This window comes from Neomonachus schauinslandi, chromosome 1, assembly GCF_002201575.2.
Source record: "Neomonachus schauinslandi chromosome 1, ASM220157v2, whole genome shotgun sequence".
NCBI lineage: Eukaryota > Metazoa > Chordata > Mammalia > Carnivora > Phocidae > Neomonachus > Neomonachus schauinslandi.
Window position 1 is genome coordinate 181,195,986 of NC_058403.1, and position 18,469 is coordinate 181,214,454.

Below are 18,469 nucleotides of genomic sequence, written 5' to 3' on the forward strand. Positions count from 1 at the left end.
AGATTGGGTTTAAACAGAACACAATAATTGTTCAGGGCCAGGTTTGGCAGCAAGACGGGGCGCCCCACACCCCAGCACCCTCACGCCTGTGTCCCCCTCACACACACACACACACTCACACATATACTCATTCTCACACATACACACAATCACACTCACATACTCTTACACATACATACACACTCACACATACACTCATTTACACTCACTCTTACATACTCACATATACACACACATACTCATTCACACTCAAACACATACTCAGTACTGTTACACACTCACACATACACACACACACACATACACCCATGCAGAAGATCTCTGGTCTCTTCAGCTCTGGAGAAGGTCTCTTGATGCTCAGGAGGTTGTGTGTGGGGCATTGTCATGAGACACTACAGAAGTATTTGGGGAAAACCAAGGGCTTTCTGGTCAGCCCTGTGTTCTCCCCTCCTCTTCCCCCAGTGTTACTAATGGACCCAGCCCCCCCAGATTCCTGAAATCTTTTGGTGCACTGAGGTTTTACCATGCTGGGGTTGGAAGCCAGCTGTGTGTGCTTCATGGTGTGTCAGCTCCCTGCCTCCCCAATATGCACTCACTCCTCTCCATCAGTAGAGACCCCATTAACGCCTCCAGTGAAAAGTATCATTGCTTTCTGCTGCCCAGTGGTCAGGTTTTTCCTGGGTTGAGGCATCTGGTGTGGATTTCTGTTGCTGAGCTAAGAGACACCTCACCTAAGACGTTCGCATCCTGAGTCACACGCACCTCCTCACTGCAGAGTCATGGATGTTTGGGGAGGAAATGGAGCACTCAGTCATTGGGAGGCTTGGTGGGGCTGGCTTCTGGGGAACCTGAGCCCTCTTTCCTTCACAAGCCGTGGCCCAGTCCGTGTCCCTGCCTGCATGGCGGGCAGGAGCGGCTGTAAGACAGCGGGCCCCCGCGGTACATCTGAGCTTCGCTGGGACGTCCTCAGCACGATCTTCCCTGCTGGTTCAGAAACCCGGCTGGGCCTGCATGAGAACAGGTGTAGGCAGGGAACGTGCAGCGAGGCCTCTGAACCCACTGTCTTCATCTCTTTAGGGACCTGACTAGGAATCGGATTCGCGTCATCGAGGGCCTGACGTTCCAGGGGCTTGACAGTTTGGAGGTGCTAAAGCTCCAGCGAAACAACATCAGCAAGCTCACGGACGGGGCCTTCTGGGGGCTGTCCAGGATACATGTGCTGTAAGTGCAGTGCTGGGTTCCAAGCGGCACCCCTGCTTGGCTCAGGCGCCCTGGCGGCCCTGCGTGTGCTCCTTCCACCCCCTGCCTTGAAGGATCGTGGAGGACTTCCGCCGGAGCTGGCCGCTGCCTTTGGGTCTCAGAAGGCTGGGCACCGCTCAATAGCTTCAGTGACTTGGCCCGATCGAAGGGTCTTTTTTCTTGGGAGTCAGGAAAGTCTCTGGGGGCAGTTTCCGTGGGTCTGGTCCGGGAGGCAGCCTGGTGCAGGTGGGAGATGGAGCCCTTCTGCTCAGGCTTCTCTCCCCCTGCCACGTCCTCAGTGAGTAGCAGGGCGCAGAGTGGGCCCCCTCCCACAGGCCGCAGGAAGTTCCCTGGCTCCCTGTTTGGGACTTGACCGTCTGTCTGGATGTGCAGGGGGGCTCCAGTGTGGGAGATTTATTTATGTGTCATGAGCTAAGCAGGCCCCTCGGTGCAGATGTCCCAGTTTTACAGGGGAGCACCCCCTCCCGCCAGATGTGCATGGGCACAGAGTGTGCCTATAGGCCGAATCACATAAAGTGGCGGCAGGAGGGCATGTGGAGAAGGGCAGGAAAGGCGGTTACTGATCTTCTGTTTTTTAACATTTAAATGAGCTTGTTTTCAATGGTCAGTAACGTATACTTATAACTGAGTACAGTCAGAGAGTACAGAAACGTGGCCTTGGCCTCTCTTCCCCCATTCTCTCTTTACCCCCTTCTGCTCCCAAAGGGCAGTCTCTGGTCCTCCTTTCTTGGGTGGTCTTTCCTTTTTCTTTTTCTTTTCCATTATTTTAAGTAATCTCAACACCCACCGTGGGTCTCAAACTCACAGACCCGAGACCAAGAGTCTTAGGCTCCACCGACTGAGCCAGCCAGGCGCCCCTCCTTGTTGGTTTTCCCCCCGTCTTGGTGGGTCAACTGGAGATTTGTCGTGTCACGGTCAGTGATGTAACTTGCTGAGGAACCCCACACGTGTGCACACACCCACACGCTCACATCCTCTCCGTTCCAGGCTTTACAAGTTATATCACTGTGTTCATGTCCTTTGTTATCTTTGCAATGGAAACAGAAAACAAAAACTCTGTATCCTGTCTCATCGGCTCTGCGCTGTGCTCAGTGTCAGAAGCGTCTCTCATGACCCCCGCTTCCCACCTACCCTGAAACCCACACTCACTGTGAGGTGAGGGCATCAACATTAGTACTGTGGTCTTGCTTCTCCCTCTCTTCCTGGTCCTGGGATTGGCCGCACGTCTGTTTCTATCGATTCAAAAGCACCTTTACTTGACCTCCTTAAAACTGTCGTTCTGAACTTTGAAATCCAGGTGGTTGTGCGCTGGGTGTGCTGAGAGTCAAAGAGAGTTCTCAGAAGAAAATGGAGTTAGCACATACCCTTTGGTTTTTATGTTGAGCACATTCGTACACGCTGAGGGTGATGAGTTGCCCGAGGGATTATTTATAAATGTGCTCACCTTTTGAGCAGTGGCAGAAAGTGAGAGAGATAAAAGCAAAACCTGGTTGCCCAAAGGCCTTGCATATGAACATGGGGCAACACTGGAATTAGAGGCCAGTCCGCTGGGGTCGTCCTGGGCTCAGGTGTGCAGGGTCGGGAAGCAGGGTAAGAATGTCCTCACTTGAGCACCTTGGTGGGAGCAAAACCCTCTGCACCGTGCTGAAATTCTGGCATTTTCCTGTTTGCTTCTCCTAACAGCCTTGTGAAGTTGCTTCCCTTGGGTCTCTCTATCTTACCCATGTTTCAGCCCCGTTCAGCCAGTAAAGCGGCAAAACTGGGATTTAAATCCAGGTCGTTTGACCCCAGAGCTAAGGCGTGTCTCTAGACACCATGGTCCTGAGCCCTGACTTGGATAGCCAGACCTGGGTTTGAATTCTGGCCCCTCACTGCTCGCAGAGCTGTGGAATGAATTTTAGACAAGTTATCTACCTTCTCCCAGCCTCCGCTTCCATATCTCTAAGAGCAGGATAAAAGGTACCCCCCACTTTCTCTTCTTTCTCTTCCTTTTACGGGCTCAGCCATTGCCGTGCTCTGTGCTCGGAAGCCCTCTGCCCAGGGTGCCTGGTTCACTTGTATTTGGCGAAACAGGTCACTTCAAGGAAGCTTCCCCTTGCCCTCTGAGCTCCCGAGTCAGCCGGATACTCGCGGCCGGCTGTTGGGTTCACGGGTCCTCCCCGTGTCCTTCCCTGACACACGTGAGCACGCCGCCCCCCCCCCCCCCCCCCCGGCCCCCCCCCCCCCCCCCCCCCGGCTCCGAGACCCCCCCTCCTCTCCCGCATCGTCGGCTGCTCCTCAGTGCCGACCCGTGTGGGACGCAGGGAGGCTGCCTGCGTGCAGGGCGGTCGGCGAACGAGAGAGGCCGCTCTCACGCCTGTGCGCTGTCTTTGCAGGCACCTGGAGAACAACGGCCTGGTGGAGGTGAGCAGAGGCTGGCTCTACGGCCTCTCGGCCCTGCACCAGCTGCACCTGAGCAGCAACTCCATCGCTCGCATTAACCGTGAAGGCTGGAGCTTCTGCCCGAAGCTGCACGAGCTGTAAGTGTCCCGCCGCCGCTCTGGGCAGACAGACTCCTAGACACTGCCCTGGGTGACCCCCCTGGAGCGGGAAGCTCTAGGCCTAATGGGGTCCGTGGCACTGCGGCCTCCGCAAGCTCAGACGGGGCAGGGCGCTCAGAGGCAGGCAGGCCTGCAGCCTGTGTCGGGGGGAAGACGGCCCCAGGCAGCCAGGCCCAGAGCGGGACTCAGGGCTTGCAGCAGGACGCCCTCCTGATCTGCTCTCTGCACCCCTGCTTTCAGATGAGTGGGGGCTGCAGGGGTGGCCCTAGGTCTGTACCCCTAGGGCCTTCTTGGCCTTGGAGAGGGTTTCAGAAGGAAAGCCTACACAGGTGTTCTCCTTGCAGCTGTTTGGCGAGCTCTCGTACATTGATGGCTACACCCGGTGACGTGCATGTCTTTAGTGACTAGGCTTACTTGGGCTCACACGCAGAAAGGACCGTGACCCTGAGCGCTGGTGATGCCCTGACGGTGGGAGAACTGCATGTCCTTGGGGCGTCCACCTTCTTTCCCTTAGACACGTCGTCCAGGCCCTCGGCCCCTTCCCTGTCCCCGCCCGGCACCCCTGTGGCCGGGGGGGCGAGGTACCTGTGCTCCTCCCCGAATGATGTGTGGACCCTCCTCCCTTCCAGACACCCCCAGACCGGGCTCCAGGCCGGGACTGGGGATCCCAAGACCGACAGTGACCTACCTGCTCGCAGCAGGAGGGCCTGGGCCTGGTGCAGCGTCGGTGCGTCATGGCCGTGAGAAGGGCACTGCCAGCCCCCCGGGGGGGCACGCCCGCACCCCCGTTTCTGACCCCCGAGCAGAAGGTGGGTGCTTTTGGAGGAAAAAAGTAGCCCCTCACCATGTGGGCTCCTTCCCTGTAATGTACTCCAGTTTAGTCCAGTGTGCTTGTGTAAGAGGGTCTGGGTGGGTTTTCTTCTTTTCTAGGCTTGACTGTAGAAGATTCACCCCTGAAATGAATGGCTCTTAAAAGTGACAGGCCTCTGTCTTGTCTCTCTCTTGACCTCAGTAGGCAAGCAAGGAGATGTTTAAACTCAGTGTTGAGTCTTGAGGTGGTGGTTTTACCTCTTCTTCCATGTTCTCCCCACACCCAGGGCACACTGGCCTGGAGTTCATACTTCAGCGAGCCCGTGATTATCTCATGTGAAAATCCATAGCTCTGCCTCTTTCCTCTTATGTACCTTCCTTGGGTGTTGTGAGTGTGTGCGTGTTAGTGTTAACCTTGCGGGTTTGGGTTTGTGGCCCTGCACGGCAGTGTGGCTGCCTGATATTCTTATGTGGTATGGATGGCTTCTGACCAGCTCTTGGCTCAGGCCGTGGCCCCCAGGGAACCCCCAGGGCTCCTGGTTGGTTGCTGTCCAGGCCTGGGAACCACGAGGAAGCAAGAGAGGCCTCCTCCGTCCCCCGTGCCCGAGCCAGGCCAGTCGCTGGGTGAGGAGCCATGCTCCGCCTGGCTGGAGGCTGCGGCACCCCTGGTTTTTGAGGCGGTGGGCAAGTCGTGTCCCCTGTGCCCCTGTCCGGCAGGCAGAGCATTGTGAGCTGTCGTCTGTCCCCATTACCAGGGGTAGAGGTCACAGAAAATGCCTCAACCGCCTATCAGTTTTCCAGACGTCTAGGAACCTCAGAGGCCAAGTTAGGATCGCTTTCCAGCGTTTCTGGCCCCCCCTCTAAGCTAAATTCTGTAATTGCAGGTGAGGGTGTATTTTTGATCACTTGCCAGGTCTTTCCGACTGACTTATTTCTCCAGGAGGGAAAGAATGTTACTCCCTGCCGCCTTTAAAAACTCATTAATCTTCTCAGAATTTATTTTGCTTCTTCCTGCCCCAGCCCAAATTTCCCATTTTTGAACCACAGAGGACTCATAGGCCAAGTGGCCAGCCCAGGGCCGTGTGGTGTCCGAGGTGTGGGAGGGCGTGCTGGGAGGAAGGTTTGATTCCGATGCTCGGGATGATGTGTGATTTGGGGGCGTGTTCCCTGTCCTGCTCACAGTAGGATGCCCGGGCCGGCTGGGGTGGGGGCGCAGAGACCGGAGACTGTCGCGCCCGGGAAGGCAGGAAGTTCTGTGAGGCCAGCTTGGTCCACGCGGCGGCTAGTGGTGCCCTCTGCTGGCCGACGTCGCAGTCTGACAGGGCTCCCTTGCTCACTGTCCGTGTCCGCTGAGGTCCGGTCCAGGGTCTCAGGCCCCTGTCGTGAGGGGTCTCTGATAGCCTGAGTCAGGACCCCCCATGGACCCTGGCATGAGGGATCGGAGCCTTGAGGGTTCTCGTGTTGGATGACCTTGTGTCGTCCTCCCAGCCTAACATGCTCTCTGGTTGCTGTGATCTACGCAAATATTCCAGGAGCCGAACTCTGCGGGTGTGGGTCCCTGGTGGGTTTCTAGCTGCACAAACCCTGTGGCCCTTGGGATTCTGGCGAGCCTGCCAGTGTCCTGTTGTCCCACCGAGACCCTGCTGACCGTGGCTCGATGTTCAGGAGAGGGTCGGGCATGCCCGTCTTGCACGGCAGTGACGTGTGCTTTCCTTCCCCAGGGTCTTGTCCTTCAATAATCTCACCCGGCTGGATGAGGAGAGCCTGGCCGACCTGAGTAGCCTGAGCATCCTGCGCCTCAGCCACAATTCCATCAGCCACATCGCGGAAGGCGCCTTCAAGGGACTCAGAAACCTGCGTGTTCTGTACGTCATTTGCTGTGGGGTTGACAGAAGAAGGGGGTCCCTGACTGGGAAGGCAGAACAGAGCCAGCCAGCTGCCTTGTTGAATTCCCTTCTTGTTGCTCTCGAGTCAGAATTGGGTCCAAAGCTGACCCACTATGTGCAGAGTATCACACTTGCATAGAATCAACTGAAAAACTGGTTGAGCAGAGAACTGTCTCTCAGTACCCCAGGGTGGTGCCGATAGGGTGACAGTGGCTCAGAACCTTGCCATTACCTGCCGTGACCCTGGTGGGATGCTAGGGTCCCAACGCCTGGGGCCGCCTCCCGGACCGCAGCCGTGCGCTCCGTCTGTCTCTCTTGAATCTTCCCCGTGTGCCGTCAGCACACTCTGGGTCCAGGAGGCCCCATTTCGGGAGAGGCATTTAGCAAATCCTGTGTCTTTCCCTGAGCTTCAGTAGGGTCATTTAACAAAACAGAGGCAATGATGTCCAGAATTTTAAGTTCCTTCTTAGGTGGGGTTGCCAGAAGTGGCTTCAGGATGCTTTCCTGGGAGTTAAAGTTTTTCTTCTGTTGTCTCCAGACAACTTCCAAGGCAACTCCGGGCATTCAGCCCCCAGAGAAGGGTGGATGATTTCCACCGGGCAGTCACGGTGGGATGTGAAGCCTCCTTCCCGGCGTGCTCCACTGCACAGAGGGCCTGCTCCCGTGTGACAGGGAGGGAGCACTGTGCACTTGCACCTGGCCCAGAGGCCAGAGCCAGCTTCAGTGCTGGGCCATTCTTGGGCGTGTGAAAGGGCCCGGATGCCAGGCCATTAAGGCCAAGGTCAGCCAGCCTTTGAGCCCTTGCAAGGCCTGAATAACAAGGCCGGGAACATTCAGATTGAGCCAGAAAGAAGAGAAAAGCTTTGGTAGCCAGAGCGAGGAGTGGGGAGACAGGCGCACACAACGGCAGCTCTGGGCCCCCGGCTTTCAGTCTGATGATAATAAGGAGAAACACGCTGAAAGGAGGGGTCCCTTCCAGCAGCAGAATCTCGGCACTCTGAGCTTTCTGCTCTAAGATAAAGGTCAGAAGGAGCACTGCACTTCTCAGGCGGAGCTCCCCTCCCTCCTGGCAGTGCTCATTCCCAGCGAAGGCTCACGGGGGCTGGGAGCAGCATCCCTTTCTGCATCAGAGAGGAAGATGTAGAACCCAGAACCGTGGGGGACGCTGGAGGGGCTGCTGGTGGGGCAGAGTGGGGGCCTGCTCACCAGGTGGGAGCCTCGCCTGGCACTGGGCTCTGCCCTGGAAGCTGGGGGAGGAAGCTGAGTCATCCGCCTTGTGATCTGCGTTGTTGGAGGAGACTGGGCTGAAAAGTTGGCCTCATCCGCCAGCCCTGGCAAGTGGGTCACAAGTCTGACTCAGTGCCCAGATGTCGTCCCTGGCTCCGAGTCAGCGCCTGTGCAGGCCCTGGGGTGGGGTGGGGGGGGCAACTCCGGCCTCTGAACCCACTTGCCAGCATGGAGTGGCCCCAGGAAGGACCTTGTGCGGGGGCCTTTCTTCATTGTCTCCTTCCTCGGTGTGCCTTGGGCGGTTTCTTAGTCAAGTCCAGGAAGGGGACTCTGGTCAGTGTGAGAGCAGACAGGAACCTTAATCTTTCAGGCTCATTCTCAGTATCAGTGGTCAGATGCCTGCTCCGGGGGTGTGTGCGGGGGGGTGGTTGTTCCCATGTGCTGTCTGCACCCTCTCCCTGCCCCTGGGCTTGCCCTACCCACGTGGGGAGCAGCCCATGGAGCTGGGGGAGCTCCATGTTTGAGGCATGTGTCCACTTTGTGGGAAGGCTGAGAACGCCGGGCCGTGCCACGAGGTGTGTAGAATGGGCTTCCCGTGGCTCGGCGCTTACACTTGTGTTGACCGTTCATTACAGCCGGGCATCTAGAATCCACCCGGATGTTTTCAGCTTCCAGGTGGCATAGGGGGTGTCCATCTGTTTTCCCTCTTGACGTTAAAGAGAGTTGAGAACTCAGGCTGGATGGTGAGCCTTCTTTCCGTCTCCTCTCCAGGGATCTGGACCATAACGAGATTTCGGGCACGATAGAGGACACCAGTGGCGCTTTTACGGGGCTCGACAGTCTCAGCAAGCTGTGAGTATCTCCAAGCTGTAGCTTCTGTGGGGCTGGCGCACAACGGTTCTGAGGCTCCGCCACGCCTCCTTTGTTCTGGGCCCAACTGGAGCAGGGCTGGCTCGCATTTATCTTCTTCTGTTTGGGAAGAAAAGTCTGAATAAGGGAACCAAGGCATCCCAGCCTCTTTCTGGCCAGTGGTCTCCTCACTGCCCTGGATGGTGGTTTCCTTCGGGCTGAAGACTGGTGTTCGGAGGCCTGTTAGATTTTCTTTCCTGCTGAATTTGTGACTGACATGAAAACAGCTGAATTTTTTGTCTTGCTTTGCACAAAGAAGTCTTGCCCTCTTAATTCCTAGAAACTGTGTGAGATTCTAAAGCCAAGTACTGTTCGCGGTTTGGAGTCTCTGGTCAGTACTTTTGTTGTCATTCATAATGTTAAACAGGAACAATCATTACCATGAGGTAATATAACAGCTACTTTTTATTCGAGGTTTCTGGTGTTTTTATTTGCAGCTCCTAGAATTTGTCACTTACTCTGCAGAGCGTGTACGTATCTGTGTTATATCTAACAGCCTCCCGAGTGCACGTTCTATTACGCCACCTTTCTGTGGTCGAGGAAACACTGATGAAGGGATTTTGCCCCAGACCACACAGCGGGGAGGGTCAGGACTGGCTCCAGAGCTCACACTGTTCTCCCTCGTCCCACCTGCTTGCCCTCCGCCTGTCACCAGCCCTCCCTGCATGTGCCCCCCAGGGAGCCTCCAGAAGCGGGGACAGGAGCGGCCGTGACCACTGAGTAGCGACTCAGAGGGAGGGTTTCAGGCGGACAAGAAAAGGCAGTCACCACTCCATCTCCCCAAACCTGTTCAGGTGACAGGGTGAGCAGAGTGTGAGCGTCAAGCAAATAGCTCCAAAGCAGCAGTGGAGTGTGAGGTTCCAGGAGAGCCTGCGGCAGGGGGAGTCTCTCTGTAGAGCTTTGCACTGATGTTGAAAAGCGTGGTTTTTACACACCTTTTAGACTCAGAGTTCTGAGTAAGAATCCACTCTCTTGGCTCTCTCACGGTTCTCTCTTCTTGAGCATTGTGTATTCAGACGGCATGTCAAAAAGTCTGTCAGTCTTCCTTTTCCTTCCCTAAAAAAGCACTCCCTCCTCCCCGCTCCTGGCCCCTGTACCTAGCGAGCTGGGAAGAGGCAGGACTGAGGCGGAGCTGCTGGGGCAGGGCACTAGCCTCACTCTCCGATGCCTGCCTCCGCCCTAACTCATGGATGGGGGGGCGGGGGGGCTGCAGTGGGCGGCGCCACCAGGGCCTGGGGGCTGGGGGGTAGGTCCCTCCGGTGGAACCTGAAGCCACTTCTTGGGTAGTGTGGCTTCCAAGAGGCCCCAGCGTGTGAGTACAGGTGGCCCCAGGGTTCTGCAGAACGCAGCCTGTGCCTGGGGCTGCCTTCGCGGTCACTGTAGTCTGTTCCCGTGTTTTCTCTTTCTTCGACCCACTGGACTAGGTTCAGCAGTTCTGCCTGAGGTCCTAAGTCCATGCACCTCTCGCCCTGTTCTGTTGGACACAGGCTTCCTGAAGGCGGTGCCTTCCACACTGATCTGGTCCCGAGACTGCGGGGACCTCATTAGAATAGGGCCATCTCTAGCCTCCTCCCACCCAGCCCCGCTGATCAGAGTCTTGGGGCTGGAGGCTCTGTCCGTGTGTCAGAATAAAGGCAGGGAGCACACAACTGGGGGAAATGCGGACAGGAATTGCTTAATATGATTAAATCTATGCACTTATTTAGATGGGATGGTCTCCTGGTTATGTTGCAAAAAAAAAAAAAAATCCTCTTCTGGGATGAAAAAACGGAATGGCGTGGTGCCTGTGACCTGGATCCCCGTTCAGCCAGCCGGGCTGGGCAGGGGACACGGCAGAGGGGGAGTAAGACTGGTGCCTTTGGGTGATGGGTGCAGCCGTGTAAGGGGCACCTGTGGGGTTCATGACGCTCCGCCACCTGCCTGTGGTGGTATGTGGACTCCTCTCCATTAAAGGGGAAAAAAGGAAAGCCTACACTTTCCTGTGGTCCTGGCGCCCTGCTCTGGCTAAAAGCCACTCCGCAGGGTGTGTGGAGGGTGTGGAGGAAACGCTTAGTGAATTCGGGGAAGGAAGGGGCCAGCGCTGCCTGGCTCTCCTCCCCGCTCAGCCTCCTCCGAGCATTGCCTGGAAGCTCTGCTGCACGGCCGTGGCAGGGAGCCGTGGCCAGGAGCCATGGCTGGGACCCCGCACGGCCCCGTTCAAACAGCTGGTGGCCAGGCGCTGGGACCTGTCAGCAGTCGGGATTGTGTTCGCACAGAGAAGGGCTGCCTGTCTAGAGCCGTCCCGTCATCCGGACTTCTTCACCCTGTGGGGCTGTGGACCCTACCGGGTCCCTCCGACCCGGTGCCGGCCTGCCTTTGGAGCACGTGTGGGAAGCTGTTCAGGGACCTCCCCGACAATGGGAGGGGAGAAATTCCTGCCTTCGCTCCGTTATTCAAGGACCTGGGGTCCTTCCTGCCATGCAGGAGGCCAGAGCTAAATGAAAACCTTTTCCGAGAAAGAACAGGGGAGCAGCAGAGCCGTAAGAGGCTTCCCTCTGAGTGGAGGTGGTGGGTGCTGCCCTGCCCCTGATTTTCCCACCTGCTGAATATGGCCGTATGGGATAGTTCTTCAGTCTGGAGCCTCCTGGCAGGGCCCACGGAACGTTACTGGCTCTAGCGAGTTTCCGCGAGTTTCCCGTTTGCCTGTGATTATTTTGCTTACCCCCACAGTCCCTGTCGTCCTGTTGATGGAACACTTCTCGGGGGGCTGCACAGGGTCCTAGTAGGTGCGGAGGCAGGGAGGCTTTCTGGAGCACAAACTAGCAGCAGAGGGGGGCAGTTAGTCACCTGTGTATGGGGGGTAAGGTGAGGGGCTGCCCCATGGTTCTAGCTCTCTCCGTGACATTCCCCAGGTAAGGGCATGGTGTGTGCAAAGGGGAGTGGTGGGGAAGACATGAAGAACTGGACCATGACACCAAGCCTCTTGACCCCGGTGAGATGGGGTGGGCCTGGGTAGGTGCTGCCCCAGCCTGGGGAACGTTGCCCCTGCATGTCTTCACAGAGCGATGGCCGGGCCCACAGGGTGCTATTCGTTGTCACGGGTAAGGGGTGGGGGTCAACAGGTCATGGTTTCTCTGGGTCAGTACAAGGACCACCTTAGCACTCCCCCGGCGTCTGCAGGGCTGTGTTAGCAAGACCTGGAAGGCCTTTGGGAGCCCTTAGCCATGCACAGGAGGTTGGATGGCTGACTTTTGGGGTCACTCTCTACTCCGAGGGGGGTGGGGGGCGTGGGGCCAATCAGGCCTGCAGTCCCCGCTCTGGGAGCCCCGGATCAGGTGCAGCCCACCCTCAGCCACTCACTACCCTGGGGACAGAAGGAGCCTCCCCCTGGCCCATGGGCCCGGTTTTCCCCTCTCCCCACAGCCCCCCTTTATTGGAACTGGCCCAGCCTGACAGCTTGAGCCCCGACCCCCAGATGTCTGCCTGGGGAATGTAAGGGGCTATTTTGGTCCACCAGCAGGATGGTTAACCCCCACATAATTGCGAATTTGTTTTATTGCTATTGTTACCGTTAGAAATAACCGTCTGCCCGCACTGTAAGAGAGGTCATTGTGACTAAGACGTCACGAAGGAAACAAAGCCCAGCTTTTTCCTGGATCTAGTTGACGGGAGAGTTCACTAAGCAGTTAATATGTGTTATAGGACCTGGAGCACAGTGGACCGGCCTGGGGGACGCAGGAAGTGAGAAGGTGGCTGGCGCCCCGAGGGCCAGTCTTTGCAGGGCTGGCTCCGTGGTTCAGGAGCGGAGTTGGTGCGGCCGGCGGATTTCCGCGTGTTTGGGTTGTTTTAGAATAAAGGCCTACGACGGCGAGAGCATGTGGAAACTCTTTCGGAGGAGGAGACTGTTTCCACATTCACAAAGATTGAAAAGTCAAAGGGTCCCTGGCCCTCGTGCCCCTCCGTCCTCCCAGCGGCTGGCCGGGTCTGAAGCTGAACTCAGAGCCGCTGGTCGGCTGCTGGGTGGGCGGCGGGGAGGAGGCCCTGGCGGGGGGGGGTTCTGTTCCTCATGAAGTGGGAGGACCCGGCAGCTCAGGTGCTTGCCCTGTAGGTGTCCCCTCGGGTTTTCAGTGCCCGAGCGTGGGGGTGGGGTGGCGAACCACCTCCTTCTGTGGCTCGTGGCGCTGGCAGGGCCTGTCCGCGTGTGATCTCATCTTCGGGAAGGTGCCCCAGGAGCCCTGCACAGTTGCTGGAAGCTCAGGGCCCGGGGGCACGGCCCATGCGTCTGCCCAGCCATCTCTGGTTTCCTTCCAGGCTCCTATTTCCTTTCTTTGCTCCTTTCAGGGCGGGACTGGAGCTTGCTGTCTTCATGCAGGTCTGAAGGTGGAGCCGGCCCCCAGCAGAGATCTTTCTCTGGTTCTCAGTGCGCTCCCAGACAACAGCCGTGCTCTTCCAAGGCTGCCTGCCGGGCCCACCTTAGGAAGCCTTCCCTCCCAGGGCTGGGGACTCAGACTTCGCAGCAGCCCCCGCTCCCGACCAGCCCTTTAGATGATGCTGCTGGGCGTCAGGTGGGAGAGCCCACGTATCTGTCTGCGTGACCGTGGGGTGCTCGCTCGCAGGGGTTTCCTGTGCCCGCAGGAGTGCAGGGAGTCCGGCTGGGCTGTCCTCAGAGTGTCGCATAGGGAGCAGAGAAAACTGGAACCTTAGTTCTTTTCATTCCCAGTGCCCAGCCCACTCTTGGTGCTCCCCCCCGCCCGGCCCCAACAGACTTGCCTTTGGATGACACAGCCCTGCAGAAGCAGCATTCATTCATTCCAGGTGAACTGCAGGGGCGCAGATTTTGGTTTCTGGGAAAACTCTGGGTAGTTACTGTGGAGGTTGTGATTGGAACTGCCTTACCCTTCTCAAGGGTAAGGCAGTCCAGGGGTACAGGTATTCGATAACCTTAGAGGTTGACCTTTGAGGACCTGTCTGGGATTTAATGAACCTCGGGCATCATTCACAATCTGGGCTCAACAGCAACAACAACAAATCTGGGCTCTTGCTTAAGAGGCCAGAGCGCAGGAGCCTGCCCTTCCACACCGAGGGGCCTTCCCAGAGGCAGGGACAAGCTCACAGTGGCCACCTCCTGGCTACTAGGGGTGCGTCTTGGGTGCAAAGAGCTGGGGAGCCATCTTGATGGATGCCCATTTTCCTGCCCTCTTCTTGCCTCCTTTGGAAACCTTTATCCCCAGTTTCCAGAAGTGGGTGGGAGATTTTAGTTCCAGAGATTGCGTTCCCTTCCATGACTCTGCTTCCTCTCAGTAGAACAGTGATCAGTCCCCTCTTTCCCATGAGGCCCTTGGGTGGTCCCGCAGAGACAGTCCTGGCTGGACAAGGGGATTTCCACTGAACATCGCAAGGAGCTTTTTCAGGCGAGACGGTGCATGCAATCGCAACCTGTCATCACTGTTAAATTCTCATAAAGATAAAAGTATTTCATTTCAGAAAGGGGGAAGGCCTGCATACTTCAGATCCGTAATCTGAGTGCAGGTCAGATTTTCACCTGCCCCTCACAGGACAGACTTCTCAGATGGCATTGCCCTAATTGTGTGTTCTCTTTCTCCCATTCCTCCCTTGTCTCCCCCTCTGGTTTTGTTTTTTGTTTTTTTGTTCTTTTTTTTTTTTCCCTCTGTCTGGATGTTTGGAAATGGCAGAACTCTGTTTGGAAACAAGATCAAGTCCGTGGCTAAGAGAGCCTTCTCGGGGCTGGAAGGCTTGGAGCACCTGTGAGTATCTTGCCAGACCTTCCCTGACCCACAGGCCTGCCAAATGCGGCTGCTGGGGAAGTCTGCTAGCAATTTAATCACATCTTCGTAAACTGAGAAACAGCCTATTTGGAAACACCAGCTGCTTCCTTCTCATTATAAGTCAGCTTCAACTTTGGCCTTTATTTTGCCCATGCCAGGAAGAGTTACAGAACACATGGCCAGTCAGTGAGCGCCTAATTACTGTGGCCGCTGTTTGGCTAAATACCTCCCCCTTGCTCCTGCCCTGCTCCCCACGGCACGGGCCCCTCCGCGGACCCCGGGCCCCTCCTCTCCTCGGTGTGGGCGCCATGTGCCGGCCCCAGCCGACGGCTCCACGACAGCAGCCTGACAGGGCCGAGCGCACGGTGGGCTCAGCCGGGAGGTTTTCTCCTGCCCTGATTGCCTCTGGGAGGCTGGCAGGACGAGGATGGAGTCAGCCCGGGGATGCTGATGTTCTCACCATCTAGAGCAGAGGCCTCTAATACTTGACTCTTAGTCTGTTTTGTCTGGGACTCAAGTTTGACCTGAATTCTGTTGGGAAGGGTTTTGCCTGTTGACTTGCTGAGCGGGCCTCAATGCAGCTTTGACGCTGCCCGCAGGCTGGGGTAGTTCCGAGGTTATTCCGTGCGCTCGTGTCAGTGTCTGGGAGGGGACAGCCACGCAGAGTAGACTTGGGACACGGGGTCTGGCTAGTACCTCTGGCACACTGGTGAAAGCAGGACTCTCCTGAAAACTCGCTGAGCCTCTTGGCCCAAACACGTGGCTGACTCAGGGTGCCCGGCGTCTGCCTGCGTAAGTAAAGAGTGTTCTTTTGCAGGAACCTTGGAGAGAATGCAATCAGATCTGTCCAGTCTGATGCTTTTGTGAAGATGAAGAATCTCAAAGAGCTGTAAGTACCTGGGATTCCACGGCCCTGGTTAACATGGCAGAGAATTCGGGGTGAGAAATGCCTTAATTCCATGATGCCTCGATTTATATACTAGATGGGGCCGTTTATATCTGTGTGTCGGCCCGTGGGGGCGGCTTCTGGATTAGGGTCAGCACACCTTGTCTTAAAGGGTCACACAGTATTGTCAGCGTTTGGGCCACAGCGTCTCGGTCACGGCCGCTCTGCTGTCGTCACAGAACGCAGCCATCAATATACACGAGTGCACGGGCGTGGCTTGCACCGCTAAACTCTTACTTACGGAAAACCGGGCCTGCAGGCTGTAGCTTACTGACCGCGGCTCTAGAGGACATGAAATGAATTCTCCTGGGCAAGTTTTCCTCATGTAGGTTTGCTTGAAATGGAGCCGCTCTCTTGACAGGGGCTGCCTGAAAGAGCACACTGGCCGCTAAGCGAGACGGAGATCACGTGTGGGATGGCCACAGGGACCGGTGGGGTTAGTGAAATGGCGCCAGCCCACGTCCGTCCCGGGGCCCCCACAGCGCTTCATAGCTGGAGGTGCTGTAGACGTTGACCACGGGCCCTTGGGTGACAGGGGTTGGAAGAGCCTGCCTGTGCCCTAGTCTGTGGCTGAGGAGCTCATCTGGGTACTTAGGTGGCAACACCCACGCTTCCTGTCTTCTTCCTATACGTTAATCTGAGTTTGCAGCCGAAAAGTCTAGCTGCTATATTAATTTCTGAAGGATTGGGCCTTTGGTTCTTAGAAGTGCTGACGGAAGGGTGGATGCCAAAGGATGGCCATCTTTGCGTCCTGACCTCTTCCTCATTCCTGAGGCCACTCCTGGTGGGCCCTAGGGAGAAATGGGGAAGTAGGAAGGTGTAGTCCCCATACTTTAAAATGAAAGCAGGCCCCTGGTGACATTCCTCTGGATAAGTGAGGGGAGGGGAGGCCTTTTAGGCACCTGCCTCGTGGTATTTTTATAGCTGTGAGATTCAGGCCTGTTGAGTAGATGTTCTTTCTTACAAAGGTCATGATCTTAAAGTGGTGAGTGTTCACTGTGCATTTTTTTCAACTTTTCTTTGAAACTTTTCAAATAGGATGTTGGGAGTAATCTGATTAAATGGGAAAGAGTATTCTGAAAGAGGGAAGGACAGAGAGATTTTCCTTCTGGCCTCCCTAAAAAGTGAGGTTCCCTGAGACACTCTTCTAGTTGGGAAGAACTGGCCCCTTCCAGGTGCTTGGGGACCCTCCCCCGAATATGCTTCAGCGTGGTTCTGGAGGCTCAGCCTCGGCCCCTGCCTGGGTTTCCCGTCGCTCGCTGCGTGTACCCAGCTGTGGCTGGCCCTGGGCCCAGGCCTCTGACGGGAGAGACAGTTAATTCCACTTGGTCATTTTCTTACCCCATCTAATCAAGGCAGGTTGTGCTGTGCACTCAGTCATGCCCTGGGTAAATTTCCATAAGTGATGACTAGAAACACACTTCGTCCGAGTTGGAATCATGAAAGTGCACCGTGAGCCAGCGGAGTGATGGGAGGGCTAGAGGCGGGGGCTGTGAAAGCCGTGCCTGTTAGGAGCTGACAGGAAGGAAGAGGAGCGGAGATCTGCAAAGCCTTGGGGTTGCTGGCAGGGCCCAGTCCCGTCTTCCAACCTCACCTTTGTCTTTAAAGCAGTGTGTGTGTGTGGAGGGGAGTCGGGGTCAGTGTCCTTACTGTCTGGCCAGGCTTGCTCTCCATCTGTCTTGTTGGTCCTCTTTTTTTTTTTTTTGAGAGCAAGAGAGAGCATGCACACATGCACGCGAGAGCTGGGGGGATGGGAGAGGGAGGAGGAGAGTCTCAAGCAGGTTCCACGCTCAGCACAGAGCCCGACACTGGGCTCGATCTCACAACCCTGAGATCACGACCTGAGCTGAGATCAAGAGTCAGACACATTAATTAACCAACTGGGCCACCCAGGTGCCCCGGTCTTGCTGGTCCTGACTCACTCTTTAGGAGAGTCTTCTTTCCACGCTGAGTACGCCCTCTGTGCTGAGGTCTCGTCTCCTGTGTGTGAGGTGGGCTTCACTGGAGAAGGCAGGAAATCCTGAAGCAAGCTAGGCCAACACTGTGTGGTGTGAGGCCTAACTCTTCCCACACACATTTCTAGTTAACGATAAATGTCCAATTTGCTTTCCTCACTGTTCCTGTGGCTCAAATGAAATAGGTCCCTGTCCTCCAGAGAAGTGCCTCAAGTCTCACAGCAACAGCCCAGTATCTTCCTCTAGACTTCACCCCGGCTCTCCCGCTGATGACACAGAGAGGGGCAGCCGTGCCAAATGCCTGCTTGCTGGGGAGCCTGTGACAGCACTTCTGACGGGGGGGGGGTTCCTCTCCATCACGGACGTGGGGTTTCTGGTGCCTGGCGACAGCCCGTCCGGCCCCCACCGACAGCCCACCTGCAGCAGCTGCCCATTTCCAGAGCGGGAGTCAGCCACTTCCTCAGGCCTGCCTGTGGGAGCCCTCCTGCTACATGACTAGCTCCGCAGTAAGAACAGCCCTCAGGGAGATACCTCCGAGCACAGAGCTCCCTGCCCACTAAATACAAATGCAAAAAAAAAACCCCAGAAAGTCCCATGCTGATGTGAAGGTTCGACGTGGGCAGACATCCCAGTTAGAATGGCTTTGAGATCAATTATTTCAGTCTTTGAAAAAGCACCTTCCAAAAGTATTTTAATATTAGATGGCTAATCTGGGAACCACAAGGAACAGGATGGAAGATTGTCCTGAATTTAGCTAGCGGTGGGTTCTCTGGCTTGCATCTCATTCTTCCTTGTTGTTTACTAATTTGACAGTTCTCTCTGCTCCTTAGAAAGGCAGCATGAAGTAGAGGAAAACCAAAAGCTGGTCCATTTGATGGTTTGGTTGACATGGGAGGAAGATGGTGGGTGGAGGTGGGTTATTGCTCTAATATTGGCCCATGTGATGCTGTGGACTGTCTCAGTATACTTGTGCCCCCTCTTGTCACCATGTACCAGAGGCAGTTCATGACAGGGGAGGCTGCAGGTTTTCTCTCTCGGCCTTCACCCTAGCTGTGGGCTGGCCTTTGTTACTAAGCTCACAGCTTTGAGGTCTTCCAGGAACAGGGCAGCAGGGCAGCTAGACTCTCCGGTTGACTTATCTTCGAGTGACTCCTCAGGAAGGAATGTCCGC

General features: G+C 56.3%; 1 protein-coding gene across 2 annotated transcripts in view; it reads left to right on the forward strand.

Annotated features, from left to right (window-relative positions):
* The window catches only part of LRIG1 (leucine rich repeats and immunoglobulin like domains 1), a 111,371-nt gene that overhangs the window by 78,025 nt on the left and 14,877 nt on the right, over positions 1 to 18,469 (forward strand). For both annotated transcript variants that reach the window (XM_021695031.2, XM_044921238.1), the window contains 6 exons: positions 1,078 to 1,221; positions 3,636 to 3,779; positions 6,332 to 6,475; positions 8,495 to 8,575; positions 14,305 to 14,376; positions 15,215 to 15,286. In XM_021695031.2, the coding sequence (XP_021550706.1) occupies positions 1,078 to 1,221; positions 3,636 to 3,779; positions 6,332 to 6,475; positions 8,495 to 8,575; positions 14,305 to 14,376; positions 15,215 to 15,286 (657 nt within the window). The remainder of the gene's footprint in view (positions 1 to 1,077; positions 1,222 to 3,635; positions 3,780 to 6,331; positions 6,476 to 8,494; positions 8,576 to 14,304; positions 14,377 to 15,214; positions 15,287 to 18,469) is intronic.